The following is a 25,188-nucleotide window of genomic DNA, read 5'->3' on the forward strand; positions in this document are numbered from 1 at the left end:
GCTTTATAACTTTAGGACAGTTTAACAGATTTTTAAGAGTGTATTTGAACTCTGGTTAATGCCTTACACTTTGACATTAGAAGGAAACCCTTTACTGTATGGTACTGCTGCTGCTGCTGCTGCTAAGTCACTTCAGTCGTGTCCGACTCTGTGTGACCCCACAGAAGGAAGCCCACCAGGCTCCCCCGTCCCTGGGATTCTCCAGGCAAGAACACTGGAGTGGGTTGCCATTTCCTTCTCCAATGTGTGAAAGTGGAAAGTGAAAAGTGAAAGTGAAGTCGCTCAGTCGTGTCCGACCCTTAGCGACCCCACGGACTGCAGCCTACCAGGCTCCTCCATCCATGGGATTTTCTAGGCAATACCTGGCCAAAAAGGAGGAAGTGTGAGAAGTGAGCAGAATGGCTTTTACTCACAGTCAGCATCAGCAAACACAATGCAAGGACTCTTTCCCCCGAGTTCCAGGGACACCCTTTTCAGATTGCTTTTCCCAGCAGCTTCTTTGATCAGTTTGCCAACCTGAAATGGAGCATTACAAAGGAGGAGGCTTAATCTGCTCCCATCAAGGCAAGTTTCTTTAGCAATTTAAATTTATATGACGTTTGTGGGAGAAATGGCATTTTTTCAGATTTGGCAGCTTCTGCTACCAAAGGCTCTTCCATCCAAGCATAAACATATATCATGAAAATAGATATATTGAATGTAATAGCTGATTTGATGTACATGATTTTGCTGTACATGGCACAACAGGAGGTTATTTTTCATTTTAACCAGAGCTTCATCTTTCTTCTGTTCAATCTGATATATCATGATTCAACCATAACTTAATCTATTTTGACTTTTCATCCTTCTGTTGAAATACAGAAAACTGTATCCATATCCAAACAAAGTGGCATATTTACCACCCCCGAATCTCTACTTCTCAGCACATGCTCACCCCGACTTGGGCTGCCTCCAATCCTATCATGCCTTAGGGTCCAGCTTGTATCTTAGCTCCTCTTTAGCATTCTGTGATGACTCAAGATGAACGTGACCCTTTCTTTCTCTGATCTCCAGTAAATTCCCTCAAAGGAACTCTTTCAGAGTTTCCCGTGGATTGTGTCATTTGTATACACATCAGTTTCCCAAACAAATGTCACCTCCCTGGTAGCAGTAACTGTTTCTCTCTCACTCCCTCTTTCTCCTGCTGTCCTCCATACCTTGAATATTGGAACTTGGAGAAAGAAACTGGATCTGTGCTCTGTGCTGCTACTTTAGTTAGCTGGAATCTTGTACTTGTTTCTTTTTTAACGCTAGTGGCCTATCTTCAGGGAAAGAGTTTTCTTTTTTTTTTCCTCTGCAGATCACTTCCCATCAAGATTATTTTCTGTAAGTTATTTATGTTTTTCTCGTTTCTGAAACCTGGTCTGTTTTACAACTATTTCCTCTCTATCATTTCTTATTGAAGTCTTAGTACACTAAAATGATCTTTGCTTTTCTTTTTTACAAGATGATTTATTTTATCTAGATTCTTTTATTCTCTGGATTACTTTTCTTTTTCAGTGCATCAGTTTTAATAACAAGTTTCTATCCTGACTAAATAAATGATAGGTAGACATTGCTGAGTGTGTGTTTAAATTTTAAGTGACTACTGAACTGACCCCTACTGTGCATTACAGAGTAAAGCATTAATTAATCTGCTAATATTTTCATCTTATGTAAAATTTACATGCCCAAAATCAAACCTATAAATGTAAGTTAATAAAAATAATAAAAATAAACTAAAAGTAGACTGGCAATGGGGAAACCCTGTTTGAAATTTCTATCATATCCTGTTTTGCTTCCACAACATAATATTTCTCATGACCAGTTTCAAAAACTGAATTTTCATTTGAGGTGATTAAGAATTTTGTATTTCCTAAAAAATATTCTTTGCCTTTTTTCCGTTGAATTCTCCAAGTCCTTTCTGCATCTTTTTTTTTTTTTTTTTTGATTAGAAAGATTTGCTGGAGATACTTTATTAAAGTAGATAATTTTTGTCTTGGGGAAGGTATTTTTCTAAAAGCTACAGGTGTCAAAAAAATTAGCATGAAGAATGGTTAGAAGTATGAGTGAGAAAGAAAGGTTATACTTTTGTTTGTGTAATTTGCAGATAAAAGGTTTGCTTGAGTTTTCCCAAGTTCAGTTCAGTTCAGTCGCTCAGTCGTGTCTGACTCTTTGCGACCCCATGGACTGCAGCCAAAGGTCTAGGTAAAGTCAAAATAAGGAAGAATCAGTCTTTGCCCCATACTTTTGTTTCCTCATTTGGAAAAAAAGTAAAACTATAATTTTTTTCTCAAAGAAAAGGTAAGCACTGCAATGAAGAGAAAGGAAGCACTATTAAGACTGTGGTAAAAGGTATGTTCCATGATATTGTGGCATTGCCGTTGTGGGGCAGAAGTAGCGAATGCTCATAAAAATGTTCTAACTTAGCACATCTCATACAACGTGGGTTGATTACTATTTTAAACGAATCTGATGGGACATTAAAATTCTAACCTTGCCAGAAACATTTTTATAATGAGCATAGCTGCTCTAATGGACTGCAAAAATATAAAATCCATGGTTTGCCTCTTTCATGGCATTTGGCAAGTTCATGTCTACCTGCTAAGCCACAAATTTGAAGCTAAAAAAGGATGACCCGGAAAGACTGATTTTTCTGTGTGACTTCTAAAGTCATCTTGGTCACACTCAATCAGAAGTAGTTACTATACTGATTTCTGGAGATAAGAATGGATAAGATAGTCTTTGAGGAGAGTCAGCAAAGTGGAGAGAGATATATAACAAAGCAAGGAGCAAGTGCTATCACAATTATATATCAAGGACAGTGGGAGCACAGATAGAAAGCTTTTAAATTTAGGATGCTCCTGGGACTGCAGAGAAAGTCTAGGTGGCCTGTGGAGGGAGCCACATTATGGGACGTGTGGCCACGCATGAACAAAAATATAGGGAATGAAAAAATACAGGGAACAATCCAAAAATGATGCGTCAGTGATGAAGAAATATTATGTGGAGAGGGGACCTCTTCCCTCACACCTGAACTAGTGTGACAAATTAAAGAGTAAGGGAAGGAACAAGAGAATGGAAATGACTATAGAACACAGTAATCATGCCATTTAGTGGATACTTTGTAGGATGCTAAATGTTTTACTACTCATTAGCTTATTCAGTTTTATTTGGTACAATTCAATAAGGTAGATATTATTCCCATTTTACATATAAAAACTCAACTTTAGCAAGGATACTTAACTTTTGGAAGACATACTGCTACGAGGGGTAGACTTAGCATTTGAACACAGATGTTTCTTAGTCATCTAATATCAAAGTTTTGGGGGAGAGGGGCAGATAAAGTGCCCCCAAAGTGCTTTAGAGTCTCAGGGATGAGCTAAGACAAACAGGCAGTGCTGTGGAGATGGCATCTGGGAACAGTAGCCTCTGACTCAGACGAGCTAGAGAAGCGTGTGGGCCAGACCTGGACCATAAGCAGTACATGGGCCCTGATGAGGATGGTCTACAATACTAGGCTGAGGAATTTGAAATTTCATGCTTTACCTCCTCTGCTGTGATTTCAACCTGTGACTTCATCATTTTTCAGTTTATTGCTCTATCTCAAACATTCCCAATTGTTTTATCCCCAGACTCCTGAATGAAGAATTGGTTTTCTCCTATCTCAATCAGGAATTTGTAGAATGCCAACTTTTTCTACTCTATGTCTATAAAACAACAAGAAAAAGTATATAGTTATCCAGCTTAAAAAGGATCAAGAAAAATAAAATTTTATTTTCTATTACTTTTGTTCTCTATGTATACTTAATTTTTATATTGAAGTGGCTAATCAGGAGTATAAAATAATCAAGTTAGCTTTCCCTTACTATCTGGAATGTTCTTCCTGTTTCTCTCTCCACAAAGTTTTAAAAAGTAAACATTTTTAACACCCAGAGCATTTAGAGAGCATTTACCAGCTCTCCTCTCCTCTGAAGTGCCTATGGCTGGGATCCTGTTCTTTCACCTTCTGGATAGCCAAGCTGGAGCCAGTGAAGCAGAAAAATTAGGATCCAGGAAGCTAAGCTGCTGGCTTCTTTTCGGAATGTTCACAGGAGAGCTCCAAATAAGGAGCTAAGGGTGAGGCTCTGCTCTTTGATCTTCCTAATCTACAGGTTAAAGTTACAATTCATTCATACACATCACTGTGGCCTAATTTATATCTTCTATCATAAACCTTACAAATCACATGACAAGTTCTGATCAGTCATATTTCTCGTCACACAAAGTAATAACATACTAAAAACAGTTTACTCCAATCCTCCCACATTGGCAATAGGCATTCCGTTTCATCTCAATGACATCTGCTTATGTTCTATAAACATGTTTGAAGGCTAGAATAAGGAACAAATCATTAAAAGAACTTTTGTTTTAAGGAAACGTCGGCTTAAAGGCAGTAACATAAAACACACTTCTGACTGCTTCACTACTGGCCTGAGTAAATGATGTTACCTCTGTGGATCCTGTGAAGGCCACTTTGTCTACATCCATATGAGAAGAAATGGCTGCCCCTGCAGTAGGCCCATAACCAGGGACAATATTCACTACTCCAGGAGGAAACCCTGCCTAAAAGACAAGGAAAATAGTTAGAACAGAGTTGATCATTTAATTCTACAGAAAAAAAGGGGAGTATGGAGCCAAAGCTCCCTCTTGATGCTAATCTTAGGAGTTACTCTACAAGGAAAGATTTATCTACGTGGTTTTATCATTTATTATTATTCTTATTTCACTGCTTAGCTCACTTAACCTCAAGGGGTGCATTTAAGTCCACGTTTGACTTTCATGGTTCTTTACCCCAGTGATGGCTGTCTCAAATTTCATAATACTAACTCAAGATAGTATGTGTAAAAGTGTTTGGTAAATTATTCACGTGGAAGGAAAACAATGTCTTTTATTATCCATTCAGCAAAAATAAGAAGCCAAAGGGATGTTAATATTTTTAGCTTCTACCTGTTCATTGTCAGGGCATACTAATTGGTTTGCAAATTCCTATTCACATTATTTAATCAGAAAAAATGTTAGGTTAAAAATGGTCACTGCATTCATGATCAAGCATCACAGGTTAATTCCAATCTCAATTACAGAATTATCAAGTATAAAGCAGTGTGGCAAATGAAATAGCACATTAAAATTTCATTTTATTTGCATCAACATGTCTCATTTTGACATTTCTTTTGCCTACTTTTAATTTGAAGTGAAGAATATTTTTAAGATATGGGTCCAGATTTTCTAAATTTTAAATTTCTCGGAATTAACGCTTATTTTTAAAATATTGGTAAGATATGAAGGAACAAGGACAAGAACTTGTTTACAAGAAAAAATATATTAAAACAACCTGGATAGTCAATGAAAATAAATTTTATGTGTTCTTTTGTCAGCTTTTATGCAAGAAAGTAAATGCAAAAGAAACTGTAATAGAAAAGAGAATATAAACTTATTCCCTCATGGGTGAATTGTTTAAAAATAATATAGCCCAATGCCACAAGCAAGCTCAGAGGACTCCAACCTTCAAATAGACCAGTTTAAACAAATATGCAGAATTTCCAAGTCATTAATAGCAGTTATAAACCAACTTACATTTCAACATTTGGAAGAAAACCATACCAATTTCAACATGAATTTGCATTTGTGAATGCTGGGCAAAAGAAATAAAAAAGAGCTCATAGGTGACAGTTTGACATGAAGTTTTTGAGTCTGACTTCCTGTCTCCCTTTGGGCAGAGGTTCATTTGGGTTGACTGCCAGAAATCCTTGCCAATGGCCGCGTGTAATATGTCCCTACTAGATAGGCGCTGTTGGCAGATAATGTAGTTTATAGTAGCACCAGATGAGGTCTTCCTACTATCAATTAGGATTCCTGAGATCTTGCACACATTTTGATTTAGCAAACATACCTCTTTTATTAAAGATCCCATGTGAAGAGCAGTCAGAGGGGTTTGCTCTGCTGGTTTGACAACCACTGTGTTTCCGCAGCTAAGGGCAGGCCCAATCTTCCAGAGGAACATGAGCAACGGGAAATTCCACTAGAAAGCAATATATAACAATAGATTCTTTGTATTGCTGAAAGCCACATTTGCTAATCTAACTTCTACATTTATGCTCCTCCTATATATTAAATAAGAATAGTGGTAGTTTTGTTTAACCATCTGGTATATCCTAATTAAGTTCATTGCTCAAAGCAACTCATAAATGCTAACAGCGACAACAAAAACTCCAAATAAACTAGATACAGGAAGCGAGTAGGAGAAAGTCATAAAATTTTATCAAGTGCTATTATTTTGAGTTTATTTTCTACCAGGAAAAATAATCACTGCATGGTTTAGAAAACAAACCTTACTATTAAATATAGTATAAGTTATCTATGTTTAAAAACTGTAACTATTCCTTGCTCCTTAATAGGTCTTTAATTATAACTATTTACCCAATAATAATATTTAGTAATATTTATTTCCACTGAAAATAGCTTGCTAAAGGCAGAAGTCTAAAGTCTGGAGACTGACAGGTTGGTTCAAATCTCAGCTCAATCACTGAGCAGCCATATGAATTCAGACAAGTTATATGCACTCTATGTATGATTTCATCATCTGCACATGCCGACAACAATTCTCTTTACTTCAGAACGCTGTCCTGAGGATTCATAGAGAAAGTGGTCCAAATGTTTAACACAATGATTGGTTCACCACAGACAAACAGTAAATGTTAGCAATTACTACTATTCAGGATTGTGTAATTTTATGGATTTTATTGGGAGTTTTGAACTAACAAGCAATTTCATTCAAAACGTTGGTACATGTATATTTTAGTATCATTGGAGCAAAAGATAGTCATTACCACTTCCTCATCTAAGAACATCAGGACATTTTACCATATGTTTTTTTGGCCTTTTTGATTCTGTCATTTAAAATAAAATCACTGGTAGTCTCCTATTTGTTGGACTTAAAAGGAAATCTTCATGATTCTGCTTAAACATGGTACTTTCTCAAAGAAGAATATGGAGTATCAAAGCCTTTTATCTAAAGGTAAAATATATTTCATACTGTGCTTCAAATGCCTCTGGCATGGTTTTTTTCATTTAGTTAAGAAATTTCATTCAAGAATTTGAACACTCTGGTTGCTACTATTCTCCACACTGAGAAATCCCAGTGCAGATATATGAAGTGTTGGAGAGCAATTGGCTATACTATACTTCATTAAAATGGCTGGTGTCTTGCACAATGACTGCTTTGCTATGGACACGTTAATCATAGAGTTAAACAGAGTTTAACTTAAACAGAGTTTACAATACAGCTTTTTAAAACAAACCTTAGAGTAAAAGGTTAAGATCTGGTGATACTGTACTATGGAATCACACTCAAGAGATGTACCAGAGTATAGATAGGATTTAGATGATCTAGTTCATATTCAAAGGGTATAGTCATAGAGAGACCTAAGTAGAACAATGACTATATTTGCTTCACATTTAGCAAATATCTAAACATTCATTTGTGCCTGAGAAAGCGTCATTACCAAATGAAATAGAATTAGAACTCATTTCTTTTGAGATTGAAAGTTACATAAGGGAACAACTTACAGGAATGATTTGGCCACACACACCAACAGGCTCACTTCTTGTATATGTAAAGAAGTTTCCATCTGGAAAATAAAATGCACAAACATTTATGGACAAATGTGCTTGATAGGCACAGAATGGTGGTTTGAGGCTGATGTGAAAGGAAGATAGAGACAATAATTTTAAAAGAGTTTATATTTCTGATTATTTACAAAATGAAAACCCTCAAATAGGGTGAGCCCTCAAATAATAATTTGAAATAAGAGGAACCATAAAACTGAGTTAGGTGCACAATTGGAAAAGATCTGAATGATGTTTATTCTATCTCTGATCCTCCCAGAGGACTACTTTCTAATTCATACTTATTCTCAAAATTTCCTTTCTTTCATGATAAAGGAAATAAAAGGTGTGTAAATAAGAAAGAAACAGAGCTCTGTTTCTGATGACTCTTTAGTTCTACCAGTAATTTTCTAAGTGCCTAATATAATTTTAAAAATAGTAAAATTAAAACATAGTAGAATTAAAAAATAGCTCTCTATGAGTGGCAAGTTTTTCCCACTGACTTGTTCTAAAAAGTCCTTTTTTTTTTTTTTGCCTACCAAATGATTAAAGCAAATTCTCTTAATCTATGAAAAAAATGCCAGAAGCAGAAGACATTTCTTTTCAGTCTGGATCTGACTGATTCATATGCCTCAATGAATGACCACATGTGACCTTGATGTGCTCATCCTGAGTTTGCACTATGCTTTGTGATTTGTTCTGTTCTAGTTCCCACAAAAGTTTCCTGGCTGTCATAGCAAGAAGGCCCCTTGTCAAGATGTATTTGTACTCTAAATGACTTCTGTTTTGTCAAAGAGTAAAATAAAAGTTTCTAAAATATCCACAGTTCTTGGTCCCACCATGGTCTCTCTCCCCTTTCCACTTCCTGGTGCTCACTTCTAAACTGAGGGTTGCTCCAATTAGATGGAAATGCATATCAGGGCCAGTCCTGGGGGATATTTTGTTTTCATAGTCAATAAGTTTATATGAGTTAAATTCAGCTCCTGGTGTTTTCCAAATTGATGTTTTCATATTCTTATCCCATTATGTGTATACTGTATTAAAATACTAAAAAGCAAACATATTCACTCACCCAAATTCTTAAGCTATAAACACAGGCTCATCTTTCTTTGAAACTATTTGAAACAAATCAATGTGAATTAGTTTGTTTAATTAGCCTGCTCTAACTATACTGAGTTAGACCAGGCACACAGATGACCAGAGCTGACTCATACTGGAACATACAAAGAGGCTTAAATAATTACATTATAGGAAGAATGTAAATGTCACTGTTGGAATAAAACCCAAATAAATAATTTCAGACGCCAGCTTTGAAAAGTTTCCTTAGAGAGACAACTGCTTAAATCAGTAATTGTGGGCATACAGATGTTCTTACTCTAATATTTTCTAAAATATCTCTAGTGTTATCTTCTGCATGATTATGCTGAAACAATTTTAAAATCCATATGATGAATCTTAGCAGAACTTCCAGGTTCAGAACTGCATTGTCTCAAAGTCAAGAAGAAAATAATTTCCCCCTACTTGGTTGACATCTTTAAAAGGGAGAGTTTGGAATTATTCATCTCTACAGTATTCTCCTCTCCCCTACCCTCACTCTGGGTGGTTTCCTAAAGTTACTTACCCATGGGTATTGTACGGCCCTGGATCTTGTCAGCCCAGCCTGCACAGTAGCGTAATGTTTTTATGCAGCCTCCTAAATCCATCAGATATGCATTGGAAAATAGTTTTCCACCATTCATTGCCTCCATTGTCTGAAAAAGAGATCATCCCAAGTCTAAAGTTCCTTAGAAATTTTAGATTAAAAAGATAGTCAATATTTCCTCACTTCATAGCAAACAGATGGGGAAACAATGGAAACAGTGACAGACTTTATTTTCTTGGGCTCCAAAATCATTCAGATGGTGACTGCAGCCATGAAATTAAAAGATGCTTGCTCCTTGGAAGAAAAGCTATGACCAACCTAGACAGCATTTTTAAAAAGCAGAGACATTACTTTGCCAACAAAGGTCCATCTAGTCAAAGCTATGGTTTTTCCAGTAGTCATGTATGGGTGTGAGAGTTGGACTATAAAGAAAGCTGAGTACCGAAGAACTGATGCTTTTGAACTGTGGTGCTGGAGAAGACTCTTGAGAGTCCCTTGAACTGCAAGGAGATCTAACCAGTCAATCTTGAAATCAGTCCTGGATATTCATTGGAAGGACTGATGCTGAAGCTGAAACTCCAATACTTTGGCTACCTGATGTGAAGAACTGACTCATTCGAAAAGACCCTGATGCTGGGAAAGACTGAAGGCAGGAGGAGAAGGGAACGATATAGGATGAGATGGTTGGATGGCATCACTGACTTGATAGACATGAGTTTGAGCAAGCTCTGGGAGCAGGTGATGGACAGGGAAGCCTGGCGTGCTGCAGCCCATGGGGTTGCAAAGAGTTGGACATGACTGAGTGACTGAAATGAACTGAATATTTCGAATAGTCATGTGCTAGGGAATTTTGAAAATACTGAAAGAAATCCTGTGCGCAATCTTGTGTAACTTCCTCTTTTTAAAAAAGAGATTTAAAAAAAGTTAAAATGACTTGCTTAAGGACATAAGATCTGGGTAGAAAAGGTATTGAGATTCTTGTTTCTAAACTTTAGTGACCTTCTCTCTCATTCTGAATGCTCCTAGTGAACCAATTTTCCAGGAATTGGTCACAATTTGATATACGCACAGCTTGTGAGAGTGGTGCTTAGTCTCTTTAGTCAAATCAGGGTTCCAACAAGATTTTACTTGTTGCATGATACAACAGTGGGTGTCTATTTACTGCCAGTGACCATTAATAATGCCTCAATAATCCTTTTTAATTTTTACATTCCATGTGGATATTCTCACACAATTTACACAAACTTAAGTAAGTTCTAGATTTTTTTTTAATCCATGAGGTTTCTTCAACAAAATTTTGAACTGTGAAACTCTGAGTTTTGTCACTAATACCATAATTATTTGAATGGTTAGGCTGTAAAGTTCAACATTTTTTAGTCTAGTGCCCTAATGGTTTTAGGATGACTATCTCTTCTTTTTCTCCTTTTCTTAAGTAGAACTTTTCAGAGTTTGGGGCCTGATGTTCTGCTTAGGCAAGAATGTACAGGTGATAAACTCTTAAATCAGTTCCTTATCTATTGTACAATATTCTCTGTAATTCACAGATTAAATAAATTAAGGAAGCCAAGTTTTAACATATTCTGCTTTCTTCCTGTAGGACATTTCAGTTAATGTTATATTGTGTATAACTTCTAATTCCATACTTTTGCATATTTTATGCTGAATCTTTCATTGGATAATAAATAACACTTTGATTAACTATAACTAACAATGTTGATTTAAAAAAGAAAGCCTTCCTGTTACTGCAAGTTAAGGTTCTAAAGGTAGTAAAAGCTCACTCTGAAATCTGTTGCTGTTGCTTTGTGTTAAATTGGCTTCTCAAGGAGAAAACAAGGAAACACCCACTCCACCCACTGATCCATATAACTGCTAAAATGTTTTTTAAAAGGAGTATACATAAAAATAACATTTTTATAAACACATGAATGGATTTTTCTTTATTACTCTCTCACCTACAAAGAGAATATAATTTAATCAAGACCATTGTGAATGTGTATCAGTTAATTTCAGGAAGGTAAAAAGTGGCCACTTATTAACTGTTTTGGTGGGCTAAGACTTGAGAAATAAGAGTCATTTTAAAGAAATATTCTGGGCACCTTTAACAAACTCCATGAGATTTTTTTCACTCAGAGTTCAGTAGTCAAGTAAATTCAAGAAAGCCAGTCTATTATTCTAGACTCTTCATGCTGCAGATGACCTTGTTAAAGACTCAGAAATTCTACAGTTAAGGAAAGAAATTTGTTTAATTTGTTTTAACTCAGCATCTGCCAAAGTTTAGACTGCAAAATCTATTTTGGGAGTAGACATTAACATCATCTAGAACCTAAGTGCAGAGTACTTACTGTCTGAGAATAAGCTCAGTGGTATGGTTCATATACAAGAGCTGGTAGAAGTTTTTCATTTTGTTTGTAGAAAGTATATTGTTGTTATTGTTGTTTAGAGAGTACACAGTGACCACTAACAACAAAACAACTTACCAATCCAAACTATGAATGCTTTCTAGAGATTTTGAGTTCTGCCCAGTTCAGTTAATACTCACCGCCAGGAGCAGCCGATCTCTTTCAATTAAGTCAGCCAACTTGTTTATCAGCCGTCCTCTCTCTGAAGCATCCATAGTACGCCATGGAGAGCCAATCTGAAAAGCTTGTCTTGCAGCCTTCACGGCTTTGTCAACATCCTCCTGTAAGCCAAAGTGAATTCAATTAGTGGGCTAAATATATTCATAAATTCAAATGTAATAACCATATAAAATAGACTAGAGTTTCTCATAAGCTGTGTCTTCATCAGCTGAAAGTCCAGCACATCGTGCAGAGTCAACTACTGTATATTAGAATTATACCTGCTGCCTACTTTTTGAAATGATGAGTGCCATAAACAAAGCAAATGTATGATTTCCTAGAATAGAAATATTATATTTTAACAGTTCCTATCATTGGAGTGTTTACCTTATGTTCTAATTGCTTTACACATGTTAACTCATTTGATTTTCAATAGTTTTATGAGACAGATACATTCTCTATTTTACAGATGAGGAAACTGAAGCAAAAAAGAAGGTTAAGATTTGCCCAAGCTCAGTAGCTAAAAGTGGCTGAACTATGTTTTAAACAGAGCCCTGCTGGCTGTAGAATCTTTGCTCTTCACCACTATATTTTACTATTTTGGTGACTGGGTTGCCAAAAGTTCCAGGGCAACTCAAGATCTAAAACAGTGAGTATCTTCTTGGATCTCTGTTGATTTTACGGGCTGTGCACTCTCATGAAGAACCTACTGAAGGGTGAATAGAACTGTGTTTTGCTGTTGAAGAGTAAACATTATAAACATGTCCTCAGTCCTCTTGTGTAGAGGAAAAAAAGGCATAGTGGCAGCAGGGTCTGGTATAAAGAAGGGTCAGTATACTACAACCTCTCATTTCCCAACTGGGTGCAGAGAGATTCTTTCAATCCCTAAATGGGTAAAGAAGTCAGTTTTTTACTATTAAGGCACTGCTTTAATTATCTTAATTCAAACAAAAGTAATCAAGAAACTTCATACTCAGTCTAGGTTAGGTTTCTTGCCTTCATTAGTGTGTCTTTACTCACACCTTTCCCTAAACTGGTTTATTCTTCCTGTTCTCTCCTACTCTGCCTCAGTGAAATACTCTCCCTGACCACTCACTCCCATAGATCTTTGTTCAGATCCCATATGAGCTCCTATAGAATCCATCTACTACAAAAATCACTACCTCTTCCATGACTACTTCATGTGTCCTTTTTCCTTCCCCCATCAAATCAGTTGCAAACACTTTAAACACATAGATTATCCCAGTGTTCTTTTGTACATCAGTCTGGTCACTATGTGAAGCTATATAAGCTCCACAAATCATGGTACCTCTTAGGCCAGTGTGTTTTCTTTTGGGTAAGAGTGATAGTTTCCTGAAAGAAACTGAAGAGAAAATTGTTCTATTTTAAGTTGCCCAAATTAAACTGAACCCATTCAACAATGCTATCTTCCCTTGGGGAGGCACGGATCTCAGATTAATATTCCCTGTCTTTGATTATATTTAGTTAAGAAGTCCTGAACTGCAAATTCCCTGGTGGTCCAGTGGCCAAAATTCTACTCTTCTACTTCAAGGGGCACAGATTTGATATATGGTTGAAGAACTAAGATCCAGTGTGGTGTGGCCAAAAAGTAAAAAAAAAAAGTCATCATCCCAAACTTACAAGTCTGCAAATTAAAATACAAGCAAAGTAAATTATTTTTACAACATTTATTGCCACACTAAGATGATCTTGGGCCAGAGGAATATTTTAGAAGCATAATCTGGTCTAAGTGATATAATTATCAAAATACAGACTACAAGCAAATATTCTTTCACTGGAAGCATCATACACTTGTATATATTACTGTTTAACTTTTGAGGGGATAACAATTATATACACTAAAATTCATGTATTATTACTCTCCATTCCTAAGAAATGCATATATGCATATATATACACACACATATATAGTTCCTATTTTGAGCATTTGGTTAACCACATTGATTGCTTATATTTAGACATCATTTTAGGCCACAGGTTCTCACCTTCTCCAAATTATTTTGGAAGAGTGCTGTTGAAAAACATTAAAGGCAAACTGCAAGAATCTGAAATTGCCAGCATGATCTGTAGATACCACAGCTTATAAAATACATGCTCTGTGTTTAAAAAGGTCTGTATGACACAGCTTTCACTGGGATCCTTCTGCTCAGTGTTCTATCATCAGCCTTAGCCAAATACGGTTTATCATAGGCATCCTGGACTCTCAAAGGGATATGGAATAATTGGCTTCAAGACAAGTAACTCTGCCATATGGAAAATATGTTCCTGGAGAATGCTGCTATAAATAAGGACAGTTTTGTGGTTATGTTCTTTTTTTCTCATATATTTTATCTTTCAGGCACAGAAATAGAGTAATGGTAGTTAATATATATCTCTGGAACAAAACAACCCAGATCTGAATTCTGGTTCCTTACCTATTAACTATATAAGTTTTGAAGTATCCATCTATTCATCCATTTATAATTTGCTAAACACTAAAGATTTGCTAAACAACACTAAAGATTTGCTAAACATTCTATTCTGTAGCATTCTTATCAGGTTGCTAACGATAAAACAGTGAAGTAAAGAGACTGACCTTTTGAAAATCCCAGTTGTGTGGGAGAAACATACAACCACATAATCACATCATTATTATAAACCATAAGAAATTTGGTTCAGTTCATTCTGAAGTGAACTATATTGTTATATGACTTCTCTAACCTTCTGTTTTCCTATCTTTTTTAAAAAGAATATTTATTTATTTAAGCTGTGTCAGGTCTTAGCTGTGGCGTGTGGGATCTTTTGTGGTGGCACACAGATACTCTATTTGTGGCACACAAGCTTTGTAGTTGTGGCATGTGGGCTTAGTTGCTCTGATGCATGTGGGATCTTAGTTTCCCAACCAGGCACTGAATCTGTGTCACCTGCATTGCAAGGATTCTTAACAATTGGACCACCAGAGAAGTCCCTTCTTATCTTTAAAATAGGGATAATTTACCTCACGTGCTTCCCAGGTGGCTCAGTGGTAAAGAATCTGCCTGCCAAAACAGGACATGGGCTCATTCCCTCAGTCAGGAAGATCTCCTGGAGAAAGAAATGGCAACCCACTCCAGTATTTTTGCTTGGAAAATTTCATGGATGGAGGAGCTTAGCAGGCTAGTGTCCAGGGGCTTGCAAGGAGACGGATACCACTTAGCGACTAAATCACCACCATAATTTACCTCATGAAGTTGTGTTGAAGACTAAATAAGGTGATACTTGAAACATTTTCTGTGTGACAGCCATTATGTTAAATGTTCATTAAGTGGTAGTACGTTCTATTGGAGTCGGAGCAAGTCAAAACAAAATTAATCTCAGCAATTCTAGTGTATTTTAACCCTTCCTTTCAGTTTTCACTGCTCTGTATTGTTTTAGGCTATCATCTTGCATTGTTGCTAACCCTCCTAAGTCCATTCTTTTCCCTCCTCAGATTGTTTGCCTACTGCGTGCTTAGTCTCTCAGTTGTGTTCAACTCTTTGCGACCCCATGGACTGTAGCCTACCAGGCTACTCTGTCCATGGGATTTCCCAGGCAAGTAAGTATACTGAAGAGGGTAGATACTTCCTCTTCCAGGGGATCTCCCCAACCCAGGGATCAAACCTACATCTCCTGCAACTCCTGTATTGGCAGGTAGATTCTTTACCACTGAGCCACCACTTTGTGGTCTTGCCTATTCCTACCAGGCTGCTGCTGCTGCTGCTGCTAAGTCACTTCAGTCATTTCCGACTCTGTGTGATCCCATAGATGGAAGCCCACCAGGCTCCCCCATCCCTGGGATTCTCCAGGCAAGAACACTGGAGTGGGTTGCCATTTCCTTCTCCAATGTATAAAAGTGAAAAGTGAAAGTGAAGTCGCTCAGTCGTATCCGACCCTTAGCGACCCCACGGACTGCAGCCTACCAGGCTCCTCCATCCACAGGATTTTCTAGGCAAGAGTACTGGAGTGGCTTGCCATTCTTCTTCAGATAATTTGACCATATCATTTTCCCTTCCCTGTATTTGCAAATGCTCCCTTTTGCCCACAGTCCTGAAGCCAGTCCCCGCTTTCTGATTTTCAAGGCCTAGCATTTCGGGCTCTAAGTCACCTAATCAAACTTGTGTTTATACTTTTTCTACCCTAGGTAGCCCTCTATTTCTCACATTTGCTTTTGTAATTTTCCTTCCTAGAACCTTCTCCCAGCTCATCCCTTCCTTTCAAAATCCTTCATATTCTTTAAGACCCAGCTCAAATATCACAACCTACCTAAACTTTGCCAAAGTAAACCAGCTTGATAATAGCTACTAGTTAAGAGCTTACTAAGCTCCTGGCACTATGTTACAGGTGTAGTTAAGCATCACAGACTTGGTTTTATAGGACATGAGATGTAGCAATAGTAGAGCCAAAATTTGATTCCAAATCTAACTCCAAAATCCAGTTTTAGGATAGCTTCATAGCTATCCTGATAGTGATCTCCTTTACAATGAATATTTACTGCTACCTCTAGTATAAGCTATAATATTTCTTACTCTTTGGGTCTATGATAGGCAGTTAATAAATATTTAAACGTTTTATTATGTATCTTATAATGAGTTTTCATTATGTTACATTGATTTCATATAAGGGTGCTCCTTATATAAATAATCTTCTTATATTGATATTTACAAAATAATTCATATCTTAATTGATTCCATTACATAGCACAGCTTTTACATTAATCAAACTATTAGGTATAGAGGTTTTTAAAAAATTATTATTATTATTATTATCCCAAGACTATTATTGCTTGGATTTTTAATCCAGGACTAGCATATCCAAAGACATAATTTTTAAATAACCAGAAAACAATTTGATACATTAACTCAAATTTTCTACCATCAATAGTGCTTTTACCTGATAGTGTTTAAAGTGTTCCTTTTTTAAAGTAAGGGACCACAAGTTGAACATAGAAGTTAAGGAAGGACTGAACTCATCCATTCCTGCCAGACCACGCATTTCCATATTACATTCATCCATATTTGGAGAAAATTGTTATCAGACCAGTTTTATACCTGTCACAGACACTTACTGTAATGGACATTTACTTTTATCCCCACCAATTATTTGCTAGGTCATGCTGTAGTATTAAAAGCAGCTTGTGGGATTAGGCGATATAGCCTAAAAGAGCCACTGAAGTGAAAAGAAAACAGTTCCCACCCACATATGTGCTTTGCTTTGTAACCTCCATTTGTTCTTGCCCCTCCTCCTCTCTTTATAATACCATTGAAAGGCTGTATGTAGCCCATTGTTAGCTCCGTTCTACTCATAAATTAAATCCTTAAAACCTCTTGGCTCATTATCTAAAGAGTCAGTTCAAGAATATTAGGTTTACTGTGACCCTGTAATTTACTAGATTTGTACCTTCACTAAGCAACCTTAGAAGTTACTATACATTTGTTGGCAAACTTGTGAGAACAGCAATAATTATTTAAAAACAAAAGCTGGTAGATTATTTCAGAAAAGAATATGATGACAAGAGCACTGGATCTTAAGCAAACAGTTGCATGCTATGGACAGTTTATACCATAAACAATCTAACTTGAGAGATAAGTATTCAGCCAACTCCATTAGCACAGTGACCTGATTTGAAGCTTTGTTGGACGTTAATGAATGTTTTTAATTTACATTTGCACAGACAGTTCTCTTCGACAAGTAGCAGTAACCATCAATAAGCAGAGAGCAAATGGATAATAGGTATTTCTAAAGCTTCAGGTGTGATCATCAACTTTTCCTCACTCCACTTTGGAAAGAGGGTAAATCTCACCAACAATGCCAAGTCCTCAGATGGCCTGACAGGATTTCACCTGGAATTCCAGGCACAAATTTGTTTTACTGAGGAAACACATCCCAGAAGCTAGGGGCAAAGCCCCTAGAGCTCCAAGGCCCCAGAGCTAAAGAATTAAGAAATGTTCTTTTTTCTTTCGTTAATGCAAACTGCAAACGGCTCTGCGTCTCCCTCCTGAGAGGCAGGGACACTTCTGGAGAGGAAGAGTACACAACCATCATGGGCTCAACTCTGCCCTCAGCTTGCCAGTTGTTGCTTTGCCCACCTCTTCAGGGTTGTCAGAGACACTCAAGCAACTAGGATATTTGAGGTCATGTAATGCTGGGTTGGGGGCTTCCCCGGTGGCTCAGGTCAAGAATCCACCTGCAGTGCAGGAGCTGCGGGAGATGCAGGTTCGATCCCTGGATCAGGAAGATCCCTTGGAGGAGGGAATGGCAACCCATTCCAATATTCCTGCCAAGAAAACCCCACTGAGCTAGTCCACAGGGTTGCAAAGAGTCGGACATGACTGAAGTGATTTAGCACACACAGAATGCTGGGTAGATCTCTAGGATCCTCTGATTAAAAGCTATTTTTCTTTATTGAATGTGAAGAACCAATTTTTCCCTTATTTCTGGGAATTGCTCAGGGGACCCAGGGTTCTGAGTTTCCTGAATACTTTGCCAGATATCATCAGTATTTCTCTACCCTAGTTCAGTCTTGTGCCATTTCAGAGAGATGCAGAGTGATTGTCTTAGCACAGTTTCCAATCATTAACTTCCTTACTTGTCAGAACCCCTTCCTCCTGTTAAATGTTAACAACACCTGAGAGGAGATACAACTTATGACTTAATATATTCGTTCAGTGGTTCTCAAAGCATATTCTCTTATCCTGATCCCAACAACATCAGCTTCAGCTAAGAATTTGTCAGAAATGCAGGTCCTCAGGTCTCACTCTGGAATTATTGAAACAAACTTTGGGATAGGTGGGGTTCAGGGATCAGTGTTTTAATAAGCCTCCCAGGAAATTCTAAAGCATCCAAAATTTCTAGAATTACTGCTTTAGTCAGTAGTCAATTTAGTACTAGATTTCTTGATGGAGTAAATTATTTCATTTATTCATTACTTATAGTGTGTTAGATACCATGGGCATAAAGGTGAGATGTAGTTCATCTCTACAAGTTTATCTCTAAACCAAGTTCATCTCACGTCTTTGATCTCTACAAGAAGCATATTGTCTCAGACAAATTAACCAATAAGCAATAAAACACAAGGTTTAGAATATACATAAATGTGGTATTCTATAATGACATACAAGAGAGCAATTCTACCTGGAAAGGTTAGAGAAAGCTTAAAGAAGTGTGAAACCTATAACAATGGAGGCTTCATTGTATGCCTGGCGCTGTTAAAACACTTAACTTGTTTTCCTTTTTCAGTTCTTTTGCGGGGAGGGCAGTCAACCACAAGGTGTGTGGGAGCTTAGTTTCCTGACTAGGAATTGAACCTGCAACCCATGCATTGAAAGCATGAAGTCTTAACTACTGGACCACCAGGGAAGTCCCCCATGTTTTCTTAAATTCCTCCAAGTTTTTCCTATCTCCCTCTTTTATACAAAAAGGAACGGAAGCTCCAAAAGGTTAAATGATAAATGCAGCTGTTGATCTTTTGTGCTCTTGTCACAGATGATGACTTGAACTTGGTCCCAAGGACAGTACTACGGATGGCCATCTTCTAGAGGCAGTGACCAACATGCAATATTTGGGGCATTCTGGGAAAGGTTGGGGGCGGGAGGAGAAGGGGACGACAGAGAATGAGATGGCTGGATGGCTTCACTGACTCTGTGAACATGAGTTTGAGTGAACTCCGGGAGTTGGTGATGGACAGGGAGGCCTGGTGTGCTGTGATTCATGGGGTCGCGGAGAGTTGGTCATGACTGAGCGACTGTACTGAACTGAACTGAAAGTTTGGAACTCACACTGATCGGGAAAGATGAAAACCAGAAGCAAAGATTTTTTTCCCCAGAGTCAATGAGAAACCCTTGAAGAATTTAGGCATGGATGAACTCTAGTATATAGAAAGTGAAATCTGAAAGCAGATGACATGTGTCTCCATTCTATTTTGCTTCTACTTCTCAAGCTATTGATTCCTCTATCTAAACTCTGCATTCTTGCCCCTCAAGACATGGGTCTTATTTCTTCTGATAATACTGCAACCTGAATCCAGGGCCTTTCCTAAATCCTAAAAAGCCCTTCAGGTCTATCACTGTTTTCAAATAGGTTTGCAAGGTGTAATATCTTGAGATTAGTTGATTGGGAAGAAGATAAGGAAAGAATGGAGAAAGGACAAGATCACATGACTGCTGCCATGAAATGAACAGTGTTGAGAGTAGTAGTATCCTTGAATTTTGCTGAGTTTTCATCTTCCAATAAGTAGTCTTTTCATGTAGCAAAATAATTAACCTCTTTATATCTTACATGACAGAAATTAAAATCTTAATAAGAGCTAGACAACTAAAGACCAGAAAAATCTTTTCCAATTAGACCATATTCTTTTTAAGATATATGTTCAGATAAAAATTCTGAAGGCTTTTAATCTCTCCACTCCCTGAGCTATTTAATTTCACTCTCTCTTACTTTAATAATATTGACAAAGAAAGAGAGTAGCCCTGCCAGTCACAGGTTCTGGAGTCAGAAGCCCAGTTCAAATCAGCATTTGAATGCTGATTTCATTATATATTAGCAATATCATCTTGAGTAAATTACCCTTTTATTTCTGCTATTCTCTCATCCATTGTAAAAGTGGCTAGCAGTAGTACATAGGGTTGCATTGTGTACTAAATTTTTTAAAAATCAGTATTAAAAATTATTACCATAAAAGTTAGCTTTTGTTGTTATATTATTAGCTAAAAGGAAACAACACAAGTTGTGATTCAACTTAAATCCTTTAAAATTCAGTTTTTTAGGTACTGATTAATGCTAATTCAATGATTGTTAATGCAATGACTTGGCAATGTATTGTTACTAAAGTCCTGTATTAAAATTTTATTTTAATTTCCTTTTGTCACCTAAGAAAAATGTTTTATATAAATAAAAGATTTCTCCACCTTTGAAACCTGTGACCACTCACTTCATACGCAGTCTGTTCATACAATAAATATAGATACTATTTCAATTGAAAAACAAGCAAGGAAAATAATATGAAAAGAAACTCCACACCCAGAGGAACAGGCTTGTCATTATTACGTGACTATTGAGTACCCTTTATGTACCAAGAATATTTCCCCAGATGCCCTGGAAACCATATTTTCATGACATGACTATTTGAAGATGGAATAGGGGTTAGGCACTCAGAATGGTGAGAAGCAAAGAAACCTGGCATAAAATGCAAATAGTGTTACAAAACTCACCTTATCTCCTTCTTCCACCTCACAGAGTTTCTCCTCAGTTGCGGGATTAAAGACTGGAAATTTCTTACCACTCACTGAACTATGCCATTCATTGTTTATGAAGATCTGTAGACAGAAGGTAAGTAAAAAGGTATTTAAATATCCAGTCAATTTCAGAAACTTTTTATAAACTTAAAGTAAAGCACTAAGTGAAGCCTATGTTACAACCTCACCTCCCTCAGCTACTTGCCTTCTCCAGGAATTTTTTGAGTGTTTAAAACATTTTACACACAAACACACACATGCATGCATACATAACACACTAAAATAAAGTAATACTTTACAATTTCACTAAGATATGAGGTCATTTAAAGAACAGACAATACAGACTGAAGAGAACAATTTAGAAAAAGATGCTGTTATCTTAAATAACCATGAATTTGAGGCAAGAGTGAAGGCTTAATTGGGCTTGATCTTCATGAATCATTGTCTATTTTCCACTTCAGATTCTGAACATGCTCATCTTGGGCTACTGGTGATTTGGTATGGTAAGTGACTATTTTCTGATCCTTTAGTTTACCGTCTTAAAAGTAGCCTGAGGGAGGATTTTAAAAGAAGATTGCTTAGGAAAAAAATCAGTTAGTGACCTTTTTTCATCAACTTTTTAAAGACATAAGGGTTTCATTCTTCTTTTTAAAAGGTTGTCTAGTAAATTATTTGTCCTCAGATGAAATCAGGTACTAGATTTCTTAGTTCTATCTATGAGAAAGAGATCTGCATCTAAAGAAACAGGGGGTCCAGAAAATAATTGAATTTTGTTCTGTGTACACAAAGAGTAAGAATATTAAAAAGTGTTAGTATGTCATTTAAAAAGTCTGAGTTTCAATTTTTGCAACGCTGAATTTGCATTTCTTTATGGAAACTGTAATACCTTTGATATCTCATTCATCTTTTCACAGAATAAAAATATCTTATGTAGCCAAATTAAGAAGTACTATTTTTGTGATGAATAAAGTTATGTTTTGTTTCTGACAAAAGCTGGAATTTCTTGTTTCTCCTCTCATCCCATTATTTCTTGTTTATTCTCTTTTTTCCTTATTCATTATTGAAATACAAAATAATCATAAGTACAGTGTTGAATATTATGTATTGTGATTCCTGTTAGATTATTTTTACAGCATGAACTAGTTTATTTAATTTTAAACCACAGGTAATTGACCCATGAAATTTTAAATGAAAGATGACATACACAGTGGATCTGTAATATATATCTTAACTCAGACACCTCCTCTTACCCTGATAGTTAAAGATAAGTTATTAATTGTGCAGCTCTGAGGGAGAATGTATTAAAACACTGCCCCTCAAGGTTTAAATTGGTTGTTATGCTAAATACAAATTACTGAACTATTAAAGATTCCCCAGTGACAACTCTCAAGATTATACATTGTTGATTTAATTATTTATATTGTGTATATTTGAAATAAAAGTAGTCTTTTAAATTAACCTGTGAGTTTGTACTGACTTAGCTATTCTGTGCAGTGTCCAAATTTAGCTTAACATTCTGTCAAATTAATAGGATATACATTACTATATGTCACAAAATGCTTACATATAATTAATTCTATATTCTGTGATTTACAAGATTGTTACCCCCCAAAATTAAAAAATTATTACAAAAGCATTCCCTGTTCTCATACATGTCTACTATAAAGCTTGTCACTTTTTAAAAAAACTCATTTTTAAATGTCTGCCTTCCCTCTTAAGCTGTAAGTTAAGATAAGGTCAAGGACAGTGTATGTCTGTTTCTCTGATTTATCCTCAGAAGAAAAAAATCCCAGTCAAAGTGTTCAGCACAATCCCAGCCCTCAAGTGATCTTAACCTCAGTGAAGAACTCTTGACTAAATAACTTAAAATTGAATCAACGAACCTAGAATCCAGTAGTTACATATGGGTAGGATCTATAATATTCTGCACATGTGTCCACTCTGATATTTTGACTTGCTAAAAAAACAAGAGGAAGGATATGTCTCCTTATTTGCCTATTCATGCCAATGTAACCTATGTATTTGGAGGAGTTCCAAAGAATTGTAGTGCTAGCCTGGAACTGACAGGAAAAGATGTGGCCACGAGTAAGTAAAAGGGGAAGTGGTACAAAGCAGTTCAGATAGAGACTAGATGTCCAAAGACACAAATATGGAAGTTTGAGAAAGATAGAAGTATCGAGAAAATCCTTCTTTCTCTGATAGGGTAATATAATACAGACGAAGACCATAAAATTCCTATTAGCCCCTATGAAAAAAATATAAACATCTTAGTTGAACTTAAAGAAAAATAAATTTAGATTACAACTACTGACTTGCTCACATCTTTTGGTGTGAATCGGCATTGTAGCTATTATTTTTTTATTTACAATATTTTATTAAATGATAAAATTCATTTTTAAAAGGTGGCTGAGGGAGAAATAAAAAATTTATACCTTTATTGTAAATGTAAGTTTTAAATATTCAATGAAATTTAACCTTAGATACTAAGAAAGGTTAGAGGAAATTTATGATGAACAAGAAAATACTATCAACTTCTAGTCACAGCTTAATTGTGCATAGAAGCCTTGCTCTGATTGCTTACCTGCTTTATACCCTAGATGAAGTTTAAATGATTTTAGCCTACTTGTGAAAATCAAATCTACTTTCAAAGGATAATCATTTATTATCTTTTAATAACAAAGATATTAAAAATAATTTGTTCTAAGTTCTAAAGGCAAATTTGAAGTGAAATTCTTCCTTTTTTGGCCTAACAACAAATCTTAATCTCGTACAAATAGTTGAAACAAGTGTAGATACCTAAAATTGACTGCTTTGAAAGAAACGAATACTAGGCTGAATGTGTAAATTTTGGTATGTTTGCTAAAGAGTCATTCACTATATATTATCTTTTCTTTCCTGAAGTTATTGTATACTTTACAGTTCACATTCTTCAAGTTTACAGTGTTTTCTTTCCTATGTCTTTAGCCCTATTTTTCCCCTAAGAGATCACTGGGAAGCACCTTAATCAAAGTGTCCCAAGTTCAGCTCGTTGTCATTTCGAGCTTTACACTGCTCTCACTTCAAACTAAGGTTCTAAAACTTGTTGCGTTCTCTCTCACACACACACACGCACACACACATACACACACCTTCCCTCTTCTGTTAAAGACACACAGAATCCCTACTCATCCTTTTTTATCACCATGTTCTATGCTACCTGGAGAAGGGAAAGGCTACCCACTCCAGTATTCTGGCCTGGAGAATTCCATGGACTGTATAGTCTGTGGGGTCGCAAAGAGTCGGACACGACTGAGCGACTTACACTCACTCACTCACTCTATACTATCTTAAAAAAAAAAAAAAAAAAAAGCCTTTCCCTGTTCTCCCTGCCCCCTATCTCTGCCTAATTGATTTTTCATCTTACTATAATCTTCCTAAGAAAAACCAGTTCAAATTGTGTCACCTTCTCAGAACATGTAGGTTGTTCTCCCTTCTCAAACTCCTCAGCCTGGAGTTCGAGGTGTCTCACCACTTGGCCCCAAGATAATTTTCCAACTATCCCACTCTTTCCCCTTTGTTTCAGCTTCATCTACTCTGTTTCTCAGACTGGAGTTTCATTATTTTCTTCTCCTCATATTTCAAGCTATTTTAAAACGTCATTTCCTCCTGAGGATTTCACTAGTTGGTCCAGTTGGATTTAACCACTTTTTTTTTTTAATCTTTCCTAACATAGCATTTTAATATCCTACTAATAAATTGCCCCTCCCTTGGCTCAGATGGTAAATTACTTATTATGTTTTGTTTTGAATTAAAGCTAGCCATCTACACATCAGCTCATCAGATAACAAACAGAAACTAAAGACATCATGTTATTTGTCCTAGATTCTTTAGCTAGCCTTGCAAATTTCTAATTCTGTATTTTCTCTGCTCTAAAGATAATATGACCTCCTCCAGTTTTATATCTCTAAACTAAGAAAGCACAAAGTCTCCCCCTGTCAGAAATATGCCCAGAATTCCACCCTTCCACGGTGCAATTTCACCAAAACTTCAATAAAAAGAAGGTACAGAACGTATTGTATTTTGTTAGGCCCATGGT

At 36.4% G+C, this 25,188-nt stretch overlaps 1 protein-coding gene across 1 annotated transcript in view; it reads right to left on the bottom strand.

The window, feature by feature from the left end:
* ALDH1A1 (aldehyde dehydrogenase 1 family member A1) overlaps window positions 1-25,188 on the bottom strand; it is a 55,724-nt gene that overhangs the window by 20,219 nt on the left and 10,317 nt on the right. Inside the window, exons 2-8 of the mRNA XM_055426886.2 lie at window positions 21,090-21,194; window positions 11,847-11,987; window positions 9,287-9,416; window positions 7,627-7,688; window positions 5,951-6,079; window positions 4,510-4,623; window positions 414-516 (exon numbers count right to left, since the gene is read on the bottom strand). Of these exons, the coding sequence (XP_055282861.1) occupies window positions 414-516; window positions 4,510-4,623; window positions 5,951-6,079; window positions 7,627-7,688; window positions 9,287-9,416; window positions 11,847-11,987; window positions 21,090-21,194 (784 nt within the window). The remainder of the gene's footprint in view (window positions 1-413; window positions 517-4,509; window positions 4,624-5,950; window positions 6,080-7,626; window positions 7,689-9,286; window positions 9,417-11,846; window positions 11,988-21,089; window positions 21,195-25,188) is intronic.

This window comes from Moschus berezovskii, chromosome 7 (genome assembly GCF_049115385.1).
Source record: "Moschus berezovskii isolate FMDL1 chromosome 7, NW_MosBer_1.0, whole genome shotgun sequence".
NCBI lineage: Eukaryota > Metazoa > Chordata > Mammalia > Artiodactyla > Moschidae > Moschus > Moschus berezovskii.